Source organism: Vidua macroura, chromosome 7, assembly GCF_024509145.1.
Source record: "Vidua macroura isolate BioBank_ID:100142 chromosome 7, ASM2450914v1, whole genome shotgun sequence".
Lineage (NCBI taxonomy): Eukaryota > Metazoa > Chordata > Aves > Passeriformes > Viduidae > Vidua > Vidua macroura.
The window spans coordinates 16,628,497-16,650,566 of NC_071577.1; the positions used below are offsets into that span (position 1 = coordinate 16,628,497).

Genomic DNA, 22,070 nt, shown 5'->3' on the forward strand with positions numbered 1-22,070 from the left:
TAATTTACAAGCCATGTGCTGTGCAGGTCACAGCAGTTGAATCCTCTTTTGTGTACTACAGAAAGGTAAGGAAAAGAAAGTTGATGGACATATACAGAAGAGAAAGTTCCAAAATGTAGCAAAGCTTCCTCACCACTTGGACCATGTCCTGGAAGTGTGGCTGCACACATAGGCAGTAACAAAGAGGGCTGCTGGAAAGCAGCGTTGTAGTTGATAGTACAGAACCTCCAGGGCCTCTGGGGTACTTTGGTGACACCACAGACTCCTCCAGCCAGGGGCTAGAGATTGAGTCTTGTGACAGTTTTAGTGTTTCATGGACATGGTAATCTTTCATTGGACTGATAGGGATTCACTGCTCCCATTCACTCCAGCAAGCAATAAAAAAAAAAAGAACTTAAATCAATTAAATTTTCTGACACCTGTTAAGTGAAAAACAAAACAAAAACCCCTAGTGACTTCATGAAAAAAAGAGTATAATAATAATAAAAATAATTAAGAGAGGAAAGAAGTTGCCTTCTCTAGTTAACACATTTTCTGCAAACACAAAATTACTGAGTACCAGAATTTTTCACCTATTCTGAAATTTGGCAATTGCCTTACGAGTCCTGCCAGTTTTCCAAAATAAATATTATATTACAGTTATTTTGCCAACAGCCTGAACACAATGGAAGAAGGACACCTTTTCTATCATGTTTGTGTAAAATACCATTATTGCTTCTCATAAAGGACTGTTCTGCATTTCTGTGCTCTTCCCTGCCTTAAAGCACAGTCTTTCATGAGAAGGATTAGTAGAAACCATTCATTTTATAGAGGAATTCACACAAATTTAGCTGAATAATACTTGGATTCTTGTAAAGAAAATAAACCCAACGCTGAAAAATACATAAACAGGCCTGGCTCCTGGCACTTCTGCCAAGTTAAAGCAGAGAGAGGAAAATCAGAAGCAACAAGAACAACACATACCCTGAGTTGACTGCACTGCACAACATTCTCCTGCCTGCCTTTATCTGAATGGCTGTGACAGTCCCTGAGCTCTTCAGTGCCTAACAGACACACCCCAAAACACAAAAAATTTTCTGAGAGCCAAGATGGATGATTGTTTAATGTTTTATATCTTATTAATCTATTTAGTCATATTGAATATTGAGACTGGCATATTGCAAATGCCAGATCACCTGGTTCATTTAGCATACTCCATTTCCATCTCTGGCTGGCCATGGTAATGTGCCCATAGGAAGGTGGAGCTTGCTCTTCCCAGAAGCCCAGTGCAGGGTGAAGGGCAGCAGCCTGGCCCACTGCCCTCAGAGGGTCCTGGCATTTTGTGGCTGGCTGGAGGCAGAGACTGACACAGTCTTTATTACAATTCTTCCTGCACAGCAGTGGCGGCCAGACATCATGCCAGCTCCATTTCTCTTACACTAGTAGGATTAATTTAGCATTGCCCTGTTTGCATGCTATTAATTTGGTCACTGTCCCAGTCTCAGCCTCATTTAGACTGCTAGATAATTATGTTTCATCAAAGTGATATAGGACAGCAGAAATTATAGAGAATTCCAAGTATTATATGCTATATAAGGGTCCCATGTTATATAGAGTACAATTATTAGCTGTTATAGAAAGCAGAAATCTGTATTTTCCCATCACATTTAGCATATTCACAAGTGGCTGACACACCACAAGAGCCCAGTATTTTTCATCTTTCTAGCAGTGGATTAAAGCTGAGTGGAGCAAAGCAAGTCAGAACAAAGAGTTAGATGTCCAGCAGGTGACAGACTTAATACTAAGAAAACAGAGGGGGCTCTTAATGACACTTGTGACATCATCATAGAGAATTTTGTACTTGAGGCTTCTCAGCCTCAGTCACTCCCACCAGCCACTCCTGGTGGTGGTCCTGTAGTCTCATACCAGTTTAAATGCAAAAGGCATAACTTTTACCTGGTGTATTAACAGCTTACACCAAGTGTATCTTGGTGCAGAGATACTTCATTTCAAAGCTCCATCCATCAGTTAGTCCTGAGTTAGAGTTTGGCTCTGGCTTAGGTATCCTTAAACAGACAAATTTGAGATCATCTCAAGGACAGTCATAGAAATTGGAGACCATCATAACGTAAGTCAGGAGCAAGCCATCAGAGTTGTTATGATTAAACTCTTAAGCTTCATTTGCCAGTTTAAGTTTGGTAAAGAGTGATTAAGAACAATTTTAAGTTTAGATATTCAGCTTTATGAACAAAAAGTAATAGTGGATTTTGCATGTATGAATATTCTGAGCTTTCTTATATGAGAATAAAATGGTCAGCCATCCAGTTACACCAAGACACACCTGAGTTCTGTCTGGAATAGTCCTAAAACAACATTCAGTGAGAAAAATACTTTCTTCTTACTAGCTGTTTGGTTAAAAAATCTCACCAGCATGAGCTACATTAATATCAGTTTTATGTGTGCTCATTGTTCAGCTCTTCTTTTGTTAACTTACTGATGCAGCTGAACAGCATGTGAAATATTTTATTTTTGAATTTTCTTGGGTTTTTTTTTATGAAGCTAAGGAAAAATGCTGTAGTTGTCCAAATATGGCACATAAATCACTTTCTTAAGAAAAAAGCTTTATGTAGGTAGGTTATATCATGAGTGACAAGTGCTTTAAATAATGTCTCTAGATTGAACATAACTTGCATTAACTTCCATATACATACTTCTCAATGGCTTTAACCCAACCTCTTCTTTGTAAAAACTACATTGAAGTCTGTAGAAAAAGACCACCTGTCCAAGTTTCAGAAGATTTGGAATCTATACCAAACAGGACTCTAAAGTTTTGGAAAAAATGGTTTAACAATGTAGAAATTGCTCAAATTTTAAAGTTCTTGATTTTTTTAAAAAGTATACTACAAAGTAAAAATGACAAAAAAGGAAATTAATAATTCCATGCTTCAGTACATCAGTTCAGGTTTGAAGATGTTCCCTTCCATCCCATTTCACAGACCAAATTGTACTTCAGGGGGAACTTTGCTCTGGATCTAGAAAAGTGAGGTGGTGCCAAATGCTGACAGCAATAAAAATGTGCTTACAGTCTGGATTATCTTTCAGTTGTCATGTGCAATCTCTTGTGGCCTGGATTTGGACTCGTCACTCAAAATCAGAGTTTCTGGGAGTTGCCAGTTGAACTTAATAAGTATCTCAATGCTTGGTTTCCTTCCTTAGTAATTTCTAACATCCAAATTAGAAATTTTATGCAGCTGTTCATATCATGCAGCTGTTTTATGCCCATGTTGTTCAAACTGCGATGCTAACTTTTAAAATTGACAGTATTTGGTATCTTCTATACTAGTGTACAGATTCTAAAATCTAAATTTATGAAATGCAGATTATAATAGCAAGAAAATAGGCCCTCCATGAAGACGGTACATTTATTTTTTTGTTGGACTCTTCACCTGCGATCACAAGTTTTTCATTCTCTGTTTCTTTTTCATCTAGTTATTCCTAGTGTCACCTCTGTGCTGTTATGTTCTTTCTCCTTTTACTCTGAGCCATTGAATTTGTACTGTTCTCCAGGCCTCTGCAATAAAGTAAAGAGTAGAGCCTTCCACAAACATTATTTTTTCCTGTTGCTGCTGTCCCCTGAAGTGCAATTTCCTCCATATCTGTTCCTTCCCATTCTAGATGTGCCTTTAGCCAGAATGGCAGCAGTACTGGACAGCGCATGCATAACCTCCTAGAGCTTGTTCCAGATTGTTCCCAACTTGATGGTTTGGACTTTTCCAGGTTGATAGGCCAATTTCCTCCAGGGCTTCCCCTCAGCTCTGATGCCTGCCCCATTCCAAGCAGGGCATTCCCCTCCATGCCCTCTCTCTCTTGAAGAACTGATGAGCTCTGCTCTTCCTAGTCCTGTGTCAGTAAACACCACTAGAGAGGGACATGCTTGCAGCAAGGGGTCCTCCTGCTTCCATCCTTCAGGTTACTGTTATCTGATGATGCTCCTTGTCCTGTATTATGGCCAAAAAAAGGTACATGTTAGACATCAAACCAGAAAGAGACCACTACAGTTCAGCTGCAGTCGTGCAATCAGGAGCAGGATCTGACCCATATTAAACACAGTGGGCATGGCCTCATGCAGAAACTGATGTTCACAGTGTTCCTGTGTGCAGCTCTATATGTCACTACTCTGAAATCAAAAAATTGTGGCATATCCTTCTTATCTAATTCACCTATTTTGTTCCCTCTTTGTAGAAGAACTTGTGAAAAATGTTGGTGAACAGGAAAAAGACCAAAGCAGAAATTCCACAGATGCACAGTTACAGGAAGAGGAAACAAGGGCACAAAATGAGAGTAGTCAGGGAAGTGATGGTACAACCTGTCCTCCCAGATCCATTGTCCTACAAGTAGTCTCTTTTGAAACTCCTCTGAGTGATGAATCCAGCTCAGAAAAATGCACTAACTCTGATCTGAACCAGAAAGATCTCAGCGATGCTCAGCAAGAGACCCAGAATACAGACCCACTGAATGGTAATGCTTCATCACAGAGCACAAGCCAGTCTAATCAAGCTGTCCAGGGTGAAGCTGCAGCAGTGTCTGGTATCCCCTGTCAAACATCAACAGCAATGTAAAATATTGAGATAAGGTGTTGTACAAACCACCAGCATAGGACAGTTTCTTCAGGCCCATGTAAAAGTGGTAGTATCCTAAAACATCAAGTAGAAGCATATAAACAAATATCAACTTCTTGATATCAGCTATTTGAGATGCACTAGAACATTCTTTAGAGAATATACTTTAGTTGAACTTGAAGAATGGTTTTAGAATAATTTAAAGATATATATTTACAATTAAATAGCCATTTGTTACTGGAGAATAAGGTAAACTTTCAGAACAGAACTATCTAACATTTTCTTTTTGAATAAGTAATTACACTATTAATATTTGTTCCCCTTAGTTTAGGCACCTAATATGATTGCTATTTTGTAAACCACATCCTTTGTACCAAACATAGTGTGAATCTAAGAGTTAAGTTTAAGTAGATAGAATTTGGCAACTGTAGTAGTCATGGGACTGTGTCATTCACTTAATCAGGAAGATCAGTCTCTTGACTGTAGCTGCTAGACAAGTGGAGCAGCCAGAAAATTGCTAAAGTGTCAGAATATGTTTTTAGAGTGCAAGTATTTTATCACAAGATGACCATGTCTAGTATCTGGAGATTGCAACACAGCATCAAGGACAACAAGCCCAAGCAATGAGGAATAGATGAAATCAAAGGAAGAGGAAGACTCTGTACATCTTCATTATATTTTATGAGTTTGCTTGTAGTTAGACTAAGCTTTGAGGCATTAGAGTAGTAAGAATAATCAAGGATATAATGACACTTCTTTTCCTCACTTTTACTTAAAATATGAAACTCATTAATGCTCTAATGACAGTAAGCCTTGCAATACTGTGCCAGAAGTATGGCATTGTCTGAGCAGCAACACTGAAGTGCTTATAATGCTTCGCTTAGGCATGAGTATATGACTTGGCATATTTCTCAAAAAACCTTTTTATGGAGAACTCCCACTTACTCTAGATTTCCACATTCCATGGCTCCATGCTTTTATTGTTGACAGGTTTTTCTCCATCAGAAATAACAGATGGTTAATTTAGGGCCCTAAATCAAAATATTTACACTAAAATTACTTTCACAGCATTTGAAGTTGTCTAATAACTGACGTTTTATCTTTTGACATGTATTTTTTACAACAGGTTTGTATTAAAGCTCAACTTAAATTAAGTGCCTTAGAGAAGTTCCCCATCTCCTGGATGAGGAATGCTGTAGGAAAAGCTGCATCTGTTATCTTTCAGACTTGGCAGAAGGTAGTTGTGGTGTAGCTGTACTTGTGGGTCTTCAGATGGCTGACCAACAAAAATGATGTTTGAGATCAGATACAACTCAGCACACAGTTAGTTCACTCTGTTGCCATGTCAATCTTTACCTTCCACATTTCCAATGAGAACAGAGATTTCTTATCTTATAAAATGCTAATCTCATTTGTTTTCTAAGGCAAGAAAATTTTTAGAGCATGCATTGTACTTTAAAACTTCAAACTGCAAAATTTATTAAATGAGTAAGAAGCCATTATGTTTTTAATAGTGTTTTTGCACCTCTGTTGATATCCAGTGGATCCAGACAGGACTCTTTCAACCAAGGCCAGACATTTTCAATGGAATGCTGCTTCAAGCAAGCAGAAGGTAGCAAACACATGACCTTTCCCTGTTTCACAAATTAGACTTATTTGAGTATTCTAAGAAACACCATACATCTGTCAGGACACTCTCCATGTTTCTTCCAAGAAGACTTCTATACTTTTGCAGTTTCTGTACTGAGGATGGGGGGGTAGAAGGCTAAGGGGATGTCCAGAGTGCTTGCTGACTCCTGAGGTGGAGAAGTGAGCACCTGCGGGGGATATGGCTGGGAGGGTGAGATAAAAAGGAAAAAAAAATCAACATGGTTGTTCAAGTTGAAGTTTCATATGTTAGCTGTCATTGTTCTGTCTTTTAGAGCAAAAAAAATCCAGTTAAGTTTTCTGTGATTCAATTATAGAAGTTGGGGACCATGGGAAGATGATGTATGTGCATTCTTGGGAGCTGTCAATGAATGTTTGGATGTGCTATGATGAGGGGCTTCCCCATTTTAAAAAAATTAAAAAGGGGCTGTTTTCTGCTTTTTGTGTCACATCTCATTCTAGATGTAGTTCTTGTAGACCATCACATTTTAGTGACAGGAGTAGCTCTGCCCTGGGTCCAGGTTGGTGCAAAGGGAAGACTGGAGGGTCGCTGTTACAACCACTGCAGTTGAGACTGAATGTTGTTTTTCTCCACAATACCTTTTTTTCCTTTCCATCATCTCACTTTAATTTAATTGAATGGTACAAGATTAAATGAAACTATTATAAGGTGATTTTTTTAAGTGATGATTTTCCTTTTCTCCTGAGTGATTTATTAATTAGAACATTAATTTTAAAAACTGATTATGTTTAATTAAACGACTCCACATTTCAATGATTTATAAATGCTAATTGTCAAACTTAACTTCTCACTCGTAATGATAGCCACATTAATCCTTAATATCAAAATGCAAGGGAGATAATAAATTTGTGATAAAATGGATTGCCAGTAGCTTCACTGTATATGGCAGGAGAGGACTGCCCAGTCCCACCGAGTGTGCAGCACATTCAACACCACCAGCAGACAGTCAGTGAGAGCTCTGGAGAACAGCCAGGTTAAACAGCAGTGGGCAGATCCACACCACACCATGCCAGTTTGATTTATGGTGCTGCAGGTGGCATTGGGGATCACCTGTGCCAGGCAAATGCTTGGTGACGGCTCGGTGCAGCGGTGGCCCCGTGGAGCTCAGCGAGTGTGGAACCCTCTGCGTCCGAGCAGAGCGGGAGCAGATGGCTGTGCTGCCTGCTTACTCAGGGATCCTTGGCTAAACCAGGATCCTGGGACTAAGGAAAGGCATCCATGTTCATGCATGGGACAAGGATGGAGGGAAGGCTAGATTAAAAAAGCAAATAATGTGTTTATAAAAAAGATAGGGTTTATAAGATAACAGCCATTAGCAACCACATTTTTTTTATCACATAAAAAAAACTGGATGCACAAACAGAAAACTATATATGCCTTAGAAATTACTGTTTAGTTTTTTGAAATTTATAGCACAATATAAGAAAGATATTAAGCTTTTAGGGACCTTCCAGAGGAGGCCGCATGATGGGAAGGGTCTGGAGTAGAAGCCATATGAGGAGCAGCTGAGGTTACTTGGTCTGTTCAGCCTGGAGAAGAAGAGACTGTGGGGAGACCTCATTGCAGTTACAACTTCCTCATAAGGAGAAGAGAAGGGGCAGGCACTGATCTCTTCTGTGGTGACAGTGACAGGATCCAAGGAAATGGCCTGAAGTTATGTTGGGGAGGTTTACGTTGGATATTAGAAAAAGGTTCTTCACCCAGAGGGTGGTTGGGCACCAGAACAGGCTCCTCAGGGCAGTGGTCACAGCCCCAAGCCTGACAGAGTTCAAGAAGCATTTGGATAAGGCTTTCAGGCACAGGGTGTGATTCTTGACAGTAGTGCTGAGCGAGACCAGGAGCTGAACAGGATGATCCTTGGGGGTCCTTTTCAACTCAGCATATTCTGTGATTCTGTGAATTGTTTTGTTTTAAGGCTTATACAAACTCAAGTGTCAAGTTTAAAATCTAAATATTTAAATAAATAGCTTTTGCTTTCATACTTCTTCTCACCCCTCTTTTTTTTTTTTTGTTTTTTTTGGGGGGGTTTTTTTTGGGGTTTTTTTGGTGTTTTTTTTTTTTTTTTTTTTTTTTTTTTTTTGTTTGTTTGGTTTTTTTTGTTGTTTTTATGGATAATAATGCTAATATAGTTTTGCTAAATCCCTCCAAAAAGAGCCACAGGCTGAAAGATCTGTAGACATCCTTGTTCTAATTAATGTTATTCCAATTTTGAGACTTTAAAAGCCTTTGAAGTATTGGTTGTCTCTATTCCACCTACATTAAATTGATTGAAAATAAGGGGTGGTGTAGGATGCTGTTTGTGGGAATATGGCCCATCTGCTTGTGTCTGCATTATAGAGTGGGCAGCACACTGCCACCATTCAAGGTAGTGAAACAAAGGTAAAATCAGTAGCAATTTTTACTCGTTTACAATGAAGCCATGGCAGATTCACTAATTTTCTTCTTTCTTCATGCTTGTCCTCTTGAGTTTTCTTTCCTCTATTCCTATTCTCTTTTCTGAACTGTCAGCCTCTTCTTCAACTTGCCATCATCCTTCAATTTTCCTTTCAGATCACACATCATCTTCTTACCCTTTCAGTTACTTCTAACTTTGTTTGCTGACTTTCAAAAATATTCCCCTCACTTTTTATAACTTTTAAGCTTCTCCCAGGTCATCTTTTCCACTTTTGAGACTTCTATGCTTTTTCTTTCTGACATTTTCCATTCAGTGTTCTTACTGGTGGGATCTCTCTATCAAGTGAATAAAACTGGGAAGTTACTATATGTAGGTAGTAAATAACACTGTGAGTTTGCTACACTGTCCCACACCTACCATCTCAGTGTATAAATTCCTCAGCTGTACTCATTCAAAGCAACTGAAGGAATCGTTTAAGTAACAGTTTAATGCTATGATTGTCTGTTTGAGATTCATGTTTTATCACTTAGTTTGAAAGCTGCTTGTGTTACTCTGTGTCATTTCTCCTATCTGATTGAATTTAGTTCTTAGAACCTGACACTGGCATCTTTCATTATCTGGGAGGAACTTAGACTGATTTGAAAACTTACGGTAAAGAGTATTTAAACAGCGCTTTGCAGAGGGTGAATTTTGACTTTCAGTAAGCTAGAACAAAAAAATAAAAATGAACCAAACTCAAACCCATTTTATTCACACTCATGTAAAAGTCTTCATAGTTTTGTTTCATGCTGTGATCTCTTGCTTTCATTCTATCTTTTGCCTTGTGGATAAACCATAATGATTATTTAATTCAAGCTGATGCTTATTCTGGTGAGAAAGCAATTAAAGGAAGCAGTGACTGAAACCTCATTTTATCCTTAAAATATCTTGAGGAACTAGATTCTGTCTGTCTATGGCTGTGCAGATTCTCTTGACTTGGTTAACTTCCTCATTCAGGTTGCCAATCACGTTTGTTTATCTTCCAGGTGAGCCTAAACACTGTAAGTCAGAAGATATTGTAAAAGCCACGGAGCAGACAGAAGCACTGGTACAGAACTAGATTTGCTATTTCTTATAAGCTTCTGACATCTCAGGCAGGACAGGTAATTTGATAATTTCTTTATTTCAATGGGGAGTGTTTTATACCATAAAGGCTTGCTTAGTGCTATTCTTAACCTCTTTGTTTCATCCCAGTTGTGCTTATATTACAAAATGTTGAAATGGGGACACAGAATACCCCACTTTCAATGTCACCTTAAAAAAATTCAATATAAAGAAGGGAAAACCAGCACTTTTAAGTGCTGAATCCTTAGTGTCAGACTAAATGATCATGTGATAATTCATCCTCAATTCAAGTATTTGGAATATTGGAAGTAGTAGTATCAGGAATCTCTTGTTTATGAATTCTCATTTGACCTCTGTTGCAGGAGAAAAGAACTCTAGCTGCTCCTACCTCATGATCTCAGAGGCTGTTATCTGTCAACTTGTTCTTGGATCATCCTATTTCTGTGGAGAGTGATTGAACAAAATGTTCAAAAATGTAAAATGTAAAACCCTGAGCTGGTAACTCAAGGCACTTAAAAATTTGCAAGTTTTCGGTTGTTTTTGTGTTGCTATTTCCTCTTCTATTCTGCTTTCTTAAACTAGCCAAAATAATCTTTTCAGCCAAAGTTGGACCTTGCTTTGTTGCATCACTGGTACCAGACATTTCCAGTTAATCACGAGACATGTGAAAACATGATGTTTGTCATCCGCCTGGGATTGCTGTTGTGTGTCACTGCTGCTGGTGTCCAATGAAAATGGAAAATCAAAATGAAATGTGTTTCTAGATACTTGTTCATGCAATCATGCTGCATGCACCATAAAAGTCCTACTTGTTAGCTTCCTTAAAATATCTGGAAATAAATGTTTGTAGACTGTACAGGGAAGTTGCAAAGTTACGCTGACCAGCCTGCACGAATGAAGATTCTTCCCCACTGCAGTGGCTGCCTTATGGAAAGAACTGGCATTGAACAAATTTGAAAGTATTTGAAATATCTCTTTAAAATTAATTGAATAGCATCTGGTGTTAAAGATTAAAACATTCTGAATCCTGTAATATTTTGAAAGACAACAGCACTGGTGTCAGCCCTACCATGAAGCTGGTACTTATTGTTTTGTAGGGTGGAAGAGACAGCAACAGAAATACATGAAAGTTGCTTCACTCAGCAAAATGTTGAGTTGCCTCTCAGACAGAATTGGAAGGTGGCACAGAGGCCTTATGTCATGGTTTATCTCAAATGCAAAGGTGACAATATGCTCAACATCTTTGCTAGAGTTTGTTTCTTTTTGAGGGGCAGCAAAAACGGCAGCACACAGGCAGTTACCTCTGCAAGAAGCCTCAGAATGAGCCCTCCAGCCCAAACTGTGCCCGTAAAGAAACTGCATTTTCATCTCTTCTTCCCTCGAGCTGCACATGACCCCTCCTGATTTGTCTGGGTGTCTTACATAGCTGCAGCCAGCCTCATTTCCCTCTGCTGGAACCTGCTAGGAAACTTCTAGGCTCCCGTTCAGGTTGTAGGCACTCAGGTGGCTCCAGATGCTGCACTCCCTGTTCTCCTTTTCGGACCCTGTGGTTATTACCTCACTGAACAAAAAGTCTTTCTGATCAGCCATGGTCCACTCTGAAGGGGACTTGTGGGGCAGTGGCACTGTCCTCTGTGCCAAGGGCGATTGACACCTGTGTGCTGTTCATCTGCTGCTTCAGGCATCCAACCAGAGCTCAGCATGATCAGGCTCCACCTCAACAAGGGCATGCTTTGTCCGATTGAAGAAGGAATCATGAACCAATCTCCTTTGCTGACCCTTACACGTCCATACCTGTTGACTGTCTCTTTTCTGACAGCAGAGCAGTCAAAATTGAGCTGGGAACAGTGTAAGCTCTGAGCCCTGGGACAAGGGCACGCCAAAAGGTGGAATTCCTGTCATTGAATATGTAAGCCATATATGTGCTATGCATAAGTAGTATGCATAGTTTTAACTTAAGAAATGTTTGTGCATATAGGATGTAAAAAATACATTTAAATTGTTTTGTGTATCTGGTCCAAGGCTTGTATTTAGCATGGACAAATTTCTGTACAGTGCCGTTAACGAATGAAATGTTAACAGATGAAATTGTATCATAGATGTTATAATGCAATCAATATTTTTTTGCTAAGAGTTAAGAATTTATATATTCTCTGCTGGTGTTTGAGCAAATTATTAGTAGCCTGGACCTCTCTGTGCACCTTTGCATCCTTTTTTGGGAATGTTGGACTCTTTTTTTTTCCTTTGTAATAAAATGTAAACCATCTTATGGCTTCTTATTGTCCTTATGACAAGAGAAGAAATTTAATGGTCATATCAGACTTTTTTTAATTGTAAGTTGCCATATGCTGTGGCAGTGGAAAATCTTTTGATTAAGATCTGAGAAGTCAGAAACTTATTTTAGATAAGTAGATCATCTATAGTTCCCACCAAATTTGAAACGAACAAAAGACAACTACTATCTTTAAAAAGATAGTATCTACCTGGGCCAGGTAGATACTTGCTACTGACTGTTTTTCAACATGGTAATTTATGATTCACTGAGACTGAAAGTCTGAAGCAATCAGAATTTAATCTTTATATTGTATTTTCACTTTCAGACTTTTACCATAGTTGAACTTAAAAGTTTTTTTCTGTGTCTCTATCCCATTGAGATTTATTACTCCGCAAAAATTTTCACCTGGAAATTCAAGCAGAAAATATAACAGATTCTGCAGAGAGCTTGAAGCACCCTGTGGGGCTCTCAGTGTCCTGTTGTCATAGTGAGCACCACGATCTCCCACTGCAGAAGCTAGAAGGAGCTCCTGGTCTCACACGAGGTGCTCATTGCCTGCAGATATCATTCTTTAGGATAGAAGAGTGATTTTTCTATAAATAATCCTATTTGCTCATTTGTATTCAGATTTTATCACTGTGGTAGATGTTACTGAAATACAAGAAGAGTCTTTAGTTTTTTGTTAATGCCAGCTGATTTTCTTTCTTTCTTCCTTCCTTTATTCTTAGCAAGATTTTGCCTGGACATGACCCAAAGCTTGGTGTGTTGTTTGGATGAGGAGAAATTTTCTTTGATGGAAAAGACCAATAGAGCCAACACATGCTGGTTGAGGCTTTGGGCTGGGTGAAATTTGGGTTCATACAGGAGAAAGGCTTCTTGAGAGAACCTCTCCCTGAACAGTAGTTTTATCTCTGAAACCTGTAAGGCTGCGCTACCAAAACACTGCATGGGGCCCTAAGAAATGGTGTTTGTATCTGCATCTCTCCCACAGCATTCTGGGTGTGTACCCTGCATTGAGCACACTGATGAGCTGGAGCTATAAATGAGCCCTCAAGAGTTTTATTTTGTACTTTTATCTTGAGATATATGACAGATATATTATGTAATATTGCTATGGGTTATGATCTAGCCAGTATTTTTTTTATTTCATTTTCAAGAAGGCAATCTACAACTGTGTGTTTTTATTCTGCTGTATTTGTCCATATTTCCTATAATGATATTCCCAAATAAATCTGATTTGAGGGCAAGGATTGTGAAGCTGCTGAGTGTTAGTTACAAATTTGATTTCCTGGAGCGTTTTTGCTCCTTTGTGTATGACTGACTTTGAGAAGTGACAGTGTGTATATATGGTCATTTCCAACCCTTTCACCCATTTGGGACTCCACAATTTTTCCATTACTGTCCCAGTTTGCCACACAAACTCACTTACATCCTCATAGCATGTTTGAAAATAATTTCTTTAAGCGAGTCTTGCCTTCTTAGCCTTTATGGCTAAAATAGCCCTCACATGAAGAAAAACATAACCAATAAAATATTTTTTACACACACACACAAAAAAAAATCATACTGTGGTTGAAATTGAAGGAGCTACTGGGACTGTACTTGTTAGCAACAATTCTTCAGGAACGGTATGACACTGAGAGATACCTCCATGGCATGGTGTAAGTTTTATAATTCAAGTTCAGTGCATATGGAATTAACCAGGGCCCCTTTCTACTTGGGTTGAAAATGAATGGAAAGAATCCCATTGGCTCAAACATGTATCAAATCCTAACTAGGTACATGATGAAAATAAATCAAAACAACTACTTTATACCACATTCTTTGCAGTTCCTCTTTTCCAGATGCCATCTGAGCTACAAGCACAAGTAGAGATGCCAGAAGTCAAACAAGCCACTACTGTGATGAAAATACTTTCATATTAACAAATCAAGATCACTAGTGGTAAGTGTCTAAAATGTGTATTTTTAACAGACTTCACAGTTATTGTATGAGAAAGAGGAAAAATGTAAGTATGACTAACATTCTCCAGCAGCAGATTAGAGATTTCTGTGTACAGTGGTTTAGTAGAAAAAAAGTTTGTCTGAAAGGGGAGTACGTCCCTTTAAAGCATTTTTTTAAAAAATCACATCCTTGAAAAACAGTATGGAAAAATGAATGGAATTGAATTTAATGCTATGAGTAAAAGAAATTGTCCTCTGTCAAACACTATGCAAACATTTAGGCTACTTCCCTGGAATAATTTTACTTTCCTGGTCATTTAAGTATTTAATGGCTCTCCAGAGACTCCTTTTCCATGTCCCAGGGCAAACATTCAGAAGTTTTATCAAACTGTGAATATCTTAGTTTTCCCCTGGGAACAAAGAAGAAAGTCATAACCATGGAGTTATAAATGGAAAAAGTCTCTTATAAAATATAGGAAAAAGTCTCTTATAAAACTTTTGGGATGAACTTTGCTGCAAAATACTTTCTTTGTGCCTAGGCCAGTCCTCTGCTTATGGCCTTTGAGTGGAAATTTGGGGAACTTTACATTAGCTGAACTTGGGCAGATAATATCTTAACAAAATCAGCTATTCTGACAGATTGTATAGTATATAAACTTTAAAGCTGTTGAATTTTATGCATTTGCAACATCCTGTATAGGACATTATTACAAACCAGAAGTAACAAAGTTGTAGCCAAATAAGGGGGTAAAAATCAAAATGGTGGGTGCAATCTTGGCTTTAAGATGGAACAATTAAGCAGAATAGAAGTTTCTTCACTTTTATTTGGGCTGTAGTTTTACAGCTGTCTCATCACCACAGAGGACCAAATGCTGGTGCACCTACAAGCAATGCTCCTGAACCTGCAAGAAAGACTGTGGGACTTGTATCATAATACATGAATAAACATCAAGTTACATGAAAGTATTGGCTAATTATTTGTATCAAACCTGATATGATTATCTCAATCAAAATTCAATGAGCCAAAGGGTCAAATTCACCTGTGATGCATTTCTATGAAAGCCAAGAGTGATGGTGTCATTATACCAGAAATTAATTTGTTAATTGGATAGTAATTGGTTGTCTCTTGCTTTCTCTGTATTCAGCTGGCTTACTGATTTTGTTTTCTGCAGTGCAGGGTACTCTGAGTGTCTAATGTCTCTGTACAAAGCACATGCTTAACTTTAGGCCATCTTGAATTCTTTTATTGAAATTGTGCTTCCTTATCTTTGAGACTGCTCAACTTTGAGAGAGAACTGTATTTTTCTTACTTGTCAGAAATGAACATTCACCTTTATTGTTTGGGGTACAGCAGTAGTTCACAACTGGAATTAATGGCAGAATATTTAGGTCAAAAATTTTAATACAATGCATGATGCATCTTTATTTTAGTGTTCCCATCTGGGGAAGACTCCTATTCTGCTAGGCACAAGGTGGTTTGGGGAAGGGCAGAATTGTGGCTGCAGCCAGAGTAGCTCTGGAGGACGTGTGTGGTTTCAAGTAAATAGGAGATACAGGACCATGACTACAGAGTTGATATTTCCAGTAAATTAGAGAATAAAAATGTCATGAGCAATTTAAATATTATTTATAGTTGACCTTCATGTCTGTTTTTAATATTCAATCTGCTGAGTGTTTAAAAAAGCAATTAAAAGTCCCATATAATGTTAAAACCCTTGATAAATGTAATAAACAAATGACATATTCAAAGGAGAGAATCTATGTCCCATTAGGAGAGAAAAAGAAAGATGAGAGCAACATATGGCAGTATAATTAGAATGATTAGGGAAGCACATCAACAGAATTTATGCTGCAGGGAAAATGTAATAAGAAACCAACACACTTTCCTCACTGCCTTGAAAACTGCAAATATCGCTCTCTGAAAAAGAGAAGATGCAGAAAGGGTCCCTGGCATTTAAAGCTGTAACTTGTGTTCTTCTGTGATTATTAAAGATGCACACAGCCATCTGCAAACCATTTATTTTTTGCAGAGTTCACATTGTCCCATTGCTTTGATTAATAAGGAGCAATATTACACCTCAGCTGCTTTTCAGAAAGATGCTATTTTGGAAACCTAATTAATACTCATTCCACAGTTAGCTTGAGGTGTTCGTTAGTGCCAGATACTGAGTTCTTATTTGTTTCTCATTATGTGGAGAGTATTGCTTCTCAATGCCAGCGTTTTTGTTTTGCATTTTGGAATAACCTTTCGACACTCCTGCTTCCCACAGCCCTCCCTTCAGAAGAGCTAATAACACCTGTCATCATTATTTTCACATGCCTGTTAATGTCTGTTGAAGACATTGTGGGCTATTTACATAGATAGACTATCCTGCTGCACAGCAAATATTCCTGCTATTTTCTGAACAGTTGGGCCAAAGAGAAAAGCAAAATTTAGAAACTTGGAAATGCAATTAAAATCTCAGTTTACCACTAAGGGTCAGTATATACTAGGCAAATGAATTATTACAAAATTGAAAGCGTGTGTATGGACTAGCAGAAATACCAAATATTTTTTCTGTCCTAACTACCCCAGGTTATTTAATAAAAACCACAGAAAATCTATAGCAGAATATAGACACTGAACTTGTATAAACTGCATCGGCCCACTTTGATGAAACAACCTGAGGTTTAGCAGAGGGTGCACAAATATCTTGCTTGAGATTTGCTCAAAGTGCTGCTATCCTCACTGGAGGATAAAGGAGAGAATACGGCAAAGCAGACGGCATTTAGCATCCACTCAGTTGCCAAGTATAATGCTGTGCATGAAAAGGTTAAATGTAATTGCACATGTCAGGAATCAACAGAACAACTGAGGCTCTTTCTGGAGCTCACTCTTGCACTGAGCTGCTATAGAAAAAATAATAAAAAGAAGGAAAAAAAGAACATCTGTGGGCCTGGGTACTAACATGGATGCAATAGGAGAGGAAGAAAGGGGAGTTTGAGGGACAGCATGTTTTAAATGTGCCCTTACATTGTCCCCCCAGGGTTAGTGGACAGACAATGCCTTATTTTCTGCAGGAATAGGTCCCTCATGAAAAAAAAAAAAAAACTTGTCTCAAGAGAAAGAAATGAGGAGGGGAGCCCTGCACCAAGCAGGACATTTTGTTGTACAGTGCCAGCTGTACAAAAGCAGACCTGCAGCCTGCACGAGCCCTGCTTGGGTCCCTCCCCAACCACCACAGCCTACCCAGGCCAGCTCTGGAGAGAGCCATCCAATGCTTCACCTTCTGGGGTAAAAGAAATGCCTTTTTTTTAAAGAGTGAAAACCACCACCAGCCTGCCCTTGATGTTACAGGAAGTGCAGATCAACTGGAAGTCCCTTCCTTACTGACTGCCTGGACCCTGGATACCATGGGAGGCCCAAGCACAGGCAATAGAACCTCTCCTTCAGAGGTCCTTCAGTTCTGCCTCAGAGTCAGTGTTGGATTTTACACTTTTGGTAAAATAACACCAACAGTGCAAGAACTAATGGTGATTTTTCAGTTTACATTACTGGGGAGAAATAACGGTGCTATGAGAAGACAGTGGATAAATCCTTGAAGACGTCAACAGAATTTATAGTAATCTTAAAAAAAAAATAAGAAAGAAATCCAGTAATTAAATTGATAGCAGGATAATAGAAGCTTTCCTGTACACTCCACATCATATTTCCCCAAAGGAAAGTATGTTTCAGCCAAAACCTATGGTTTTTCTCAAGTAAAATTCTTCTGACTTCAGTGGAAAGTATGCTTCAGAAAGCATACTTTAGAATGCTTTAGAAAGGAGTTTTAAATCTTGACTCTTAATATCTACTTAAGTATTATCTGATTTTGCACCTGGAGAATAAACATATTGCAAGTCAAACACAGATCAAACTAAATCTGAGTGCGGTTTTTTTCCCCGATTATTTATGAAGTGTAATTACACTCAAGTCCAACTGTCAACCTGATACAGCATGTTCAGTGGTGAATTCTCCAAGCTCCTATCAGGTGCTTTGTGTGTTGCCTTTGAAATGCTGAGATTCCACAATATTCAATACCTTGTCCTGGTATCCAGTGTTGTAAATCATGTCCATGCTTTCATTTGCTCACAGGTCCTGGACAGTTCTCATCTGTAGCCTGTGGGTACTAATAACCAGCAAAAAGTCATTAATATCCAAAGTGCTTTATTAGCTAGCAACACAGAGAGATGGTGTGAGGTTAAACACCAATGACTGATACACAGCATAGGAGTACTGTGGCAACGAGCAATTTTGTGAAGAGCCTGGTGCTGTGTGAAAGCAAAGCCATGGCAAAGCTGGGACCAGAGCCCAGCTCTTCTTGCTGCCATTCCAGACCTGACCCGGGGCCATTCAAACTGTGTCTGAAGGGTCATTTCCTTCTTTGTGTTGTTTGGGACATAAAAGGTTGTCAGTCCTGTAAGTCCTGTAGCGGCTCCTGTATAATTGCAGAGTCCTTCTTTAGTTCTTCTTGCACAGCCTTGCTGAACTGGAGTCATGGATCCTGTCTGCAGTGTTTCTACAGAAAATGGAACCAAAGAGGACAGGATACAGGGATACAGGTGGAGGGAAAAAATGGCTCTTAAATATAAAGAAATACTAGCCAACAGATCCTGTTCTCAGCAGGTCGTTGTGAAAGACCTCAGATTGAAAGCGAAATCACCATGCAAGGCACAGACAAAAGGCTCTGTGTTTTCCTATATTTAATATATATATATATATATATATTTGTTGTTGTTGTTGTTTGTTTGTTTGGGTAGCTCAACCCTTTAAAAGAGACTTGCATCAGTGGAATGTTAAAGTGAGGATAAAACTTTTGTATCAAACAGTTAATACAAAATGACAGTAAATTCATTTAAAAATTGCCATTGATTGAGAAATCGAACTAATCTCTTAAGTGTCACTTTGAAGAAACATTGTTTTCCTTCTCCACCTTATTCTATTTTATGCCATAGAGTTTGCATGGCCTAAAAAATAAAAAGGATGGTATGAACCATGCTGATTTCAGCCAAAACTCTTCACAAGGTGGATTTGTGCAGCTTGCAGTGCTGTCGCTCACTGGCTCAGACTGAGCCAAGCGCAGGGCAGGAAGGCTCTGACCTGTCCTGTCTGCAGGTGACAAAGGGGGATGTGGCACTTCCCGTGGCTCAGCTGGGGCTGGGACCCTGCTCCCAGGCCTTGCACACGCCTGTGCTCCTCACTCCCACGCTGAAACGTATTTTAATGCCTCCAGATAACAGCGATCTTGTGTAGAGAGAAATCGTTTTGGCTGCTGTGACAAGGCAGCCTCAGACCAAAAGCAAGGCAAGTATTTCAGTGTCACATACCGAGGGAACACAGGGAAGAGTGTCTTTGCATCGTTCTCTAGACAGAGTCACCTCTGTTTGCTTCGCTACCTTTTTTCTATCCCCATCACTGCATGTAACTCTACCACCAAGGGTAAAAACTGTCCTTAACCAAAAGGATCATTTTATATGAACATCTCTCTGTAGCAAGACAAACCCTCTGTACAACAGACAATCTTGCCTAAATTAATGTATTATTTATTCTGTACCTTTTAAATCACTTTTATTTACAACAAGCCTTAGATACAGCTCACACGCAGTAGTTAAGCTCTGGCAGTACTGACGTCAGGGAGCTAACACATTTGCGAATTACATTTCTAAGTCATAGAAAATAAAAGAAAAAAATGACTTTAAAATAACAGTTTTGTCTCCGGGAAGAAGGGTCACAGGACACGTGTGCAGTGCCTGCAGAGCCCCCCGGGCCCTGCCGGGAGCCGCGGGCGGGGCAGGACACGGCGGGGCCGGGGCAGGGCGGTGACTCCGGGACGGGCTCGGGGCGGCTCTGCGCGGGCTAGTGGCCCCACTCCTCTTCCCGCTCGCCAAGTCCCTCTTCTTCTTCTGGAAACACTGAGTCACTCTGACTCTTCAGATGCTTAATCCCTGAAAATACAGAAGTCATGGTTAAGGTTGCATTTTTCTTGCTTCGGGTATTTTTTTTGTGGAGGAAGAAACAGAAAACCAAAATAAGGGCAAGTTTAATGCCCATATTAGCTCCTTTTTTCACAAACCTCTTAGTTCAAGTCATATGGTGGTATATTTACAACAGAGATATTATCTTCCTTGAATAAAGGTTCTGAACAGTATTTGCTTCTTTTTTCCTTGGTAAGCCTTGCTCAAGTTTGTGTTGAACATGATTGCAAAGCTGTCCTGAGGCAAAGAGAGCCTGACAGAGGCTCTGTCCTGACAGAGAGGAGACTGCTGGCACCAAAGCTGTGACAACACTGGATAATTTCTTACATGGAGAATGTGTTCTTTTGACCTCCAAATACCATGAGGGGCTGGATGAAAAGGGTGAATACCTATCACAGGATATTTGGAAGTTCAAATATCCTGGTTTTGCTTATATCAAGTTTTAGGTTTGAGGAAAGTTATGAAGTACCTACTGCTGGCTGGTTTCAGCCAACAAGTGAAGTAGACTTTATGAAAATGAGTCAAATTACAGTTATTTCCCTGTCTCACGTTCAGTAAAAGGAAGCAGATTTCAATGAAAGGGCCTAATCCCATCTTCTCAGCTCTGCCTTGGTGTGATAGAATTCAAGCTAGAAAAGGAAGCAACATCAAGATAAAAAAGATGACAGAGAGACCAGAGAGGAAGAGTTGTTATTTTCAAAAAACCTAAAGAGCCAATGGGGAAGATTAGTCTTGGGGTCTCCCAATTTATGACAAAAAAAGTGGGAACATAACTATTGATCAAAAATGCATGATTTGAACAAAATATAAGCCTGAATTAGGCTATTTTCTGATGCCATTATTGTCACTGCATAAAAATATTTTTTATTTCATTAAAGATCATACATAGTTCTAGTAACTATTTCTAACTGTCAGGAAGAACACTTTCCTTTTATATCACTTCCTCTCTGTGATGAGGACACATGACACCCCAGCTGCTTTACATAATCACTGCTAGATAATCAAGCACCCCAATGTGCACCCTGCAAGTCATAGGACTTGTAGGGGCACAGTTTTCTAAAAGGGTTCACCCTTGAGAGGTGGGGGCAAAATGCAGATTACTGCTAATTGTGAATAAGAAGAATTGATGATGATGTAAGTCCAAGAGTTTTGGCTCCAGTGTCTTTTCACCTGGAAGTCCCTACACCTCACTGTTTATGTCCACACCACACCTGTCCAAAACACAGGATAGATTTTTTCCAAATACATAATTTGAAAAAAAATCTCAGCATAAGTTATTCCAGTTGCACAAAGTTACAAATAGCTGAAAACAGTATCTTACAATGACTGTACAACAACCAGCTCCACTTCTAACAGGAGTCCATCACTCTCTGCTGGGCTCTGGGCTCCTCTCTCTCTTTTCTTCCACACAAATGACAGCACACAGTCTCCTGGGAAACTGTTGTTCCAACATAAACCAAGGAAATACATTAATGCTCCAAAGCCACAGTTCTTGTAAGTGTGCCCTGCAATAATGCAGCCATTTCCAATTAAGAATGAGATACATGAAGGTGCTCAGCTACTACCAAGCTCTTAGCAGCTCCTCTTTAGCAATACCCTTTAGTAAGACAAACACTTTAAATATTATTTCACCTAACTACAGGTTAATGCACATTTGTTTCCAAATTATGTTTTAAGGTAGGTTGGTCTCCCGTTGTTTCCTCTGCACTCACAGAGCAATTTCTTGCACAATTCACAGTACTCATCTAACAGCTGCTGTTCAGTACTTCAGACAGGAATTGCTAGGAGCCAGAGTGAATAATTTTTTTAGGGAGCTTTTGAAATATGAGAAAGGGAAAGTTATGGACAGAAAAGAAGGCATGTCATACATGGTATGATGAAACCATGGAACTGTATTTTTTGTAGGAGTGAAGAATTTTGGCCATGTGGTTTAATTGCGATATTAAATATGAAAATTGTAGGAGTTGGAGAGGAATTACATCAGTGAGCATTACCCATTGATTTTTGCATGGTAAGTAGCTATTGATCTTATTTAATGATTTTTTCATAAACTCCGTTCTGCCTTCACCTCTGCCAGTCATTTTATGCTACA

General features: G+C 39.1%; 2 protein-coding genes across 3 annotated transcripts in view; one reads left to right on the forward strand and one right to left on the reverse strand.

Moving 5' to 3' along the window:
• Positions 1–12,035, forward strand: part of PDE1A (phosphodiesterase 1A) — a 144,010-nt gene extending 131,975 nt beyond the window's left edge. For both annotated transcript variants that reach the window (XM_053982276.1, XM_053982277.1), the window contains exons 14-15: positions 9,688–9,804; positions 10,129–12,035. In XM_053982276.1, the coding sequence (XP_053838251.1) occupies positions 9,688–9,761 (74 nt within the window). In that variant the 3' untranslated portion in view covers positions 9,762–9,804; positions 10,129–12,035. The remainder of the gene's footprint in view (positions 1–9,687; positions 9,805–10,128) is intronic.
• Positions 12,036–19,525: 7,490 nt separating this feature from the next.
• Positions 19,526–22,070, reverse strand: part of PPP1R1C (protein phosphatase 1 regulatory inhibitor subunit 1C) — a 48,142-nt gene continuing 45,597 nt past the window's right edge. Inside the window, 1 exon segment of the mRNA XM_053982280.1 lies at positions 19,526–19,948. Within this exon segment, the coding sequence (XP_053838255.1) occupies positions 19,860–19,948 (89 nt within the window). The 3' untranslated portion in view covers positions 19,526–19,859.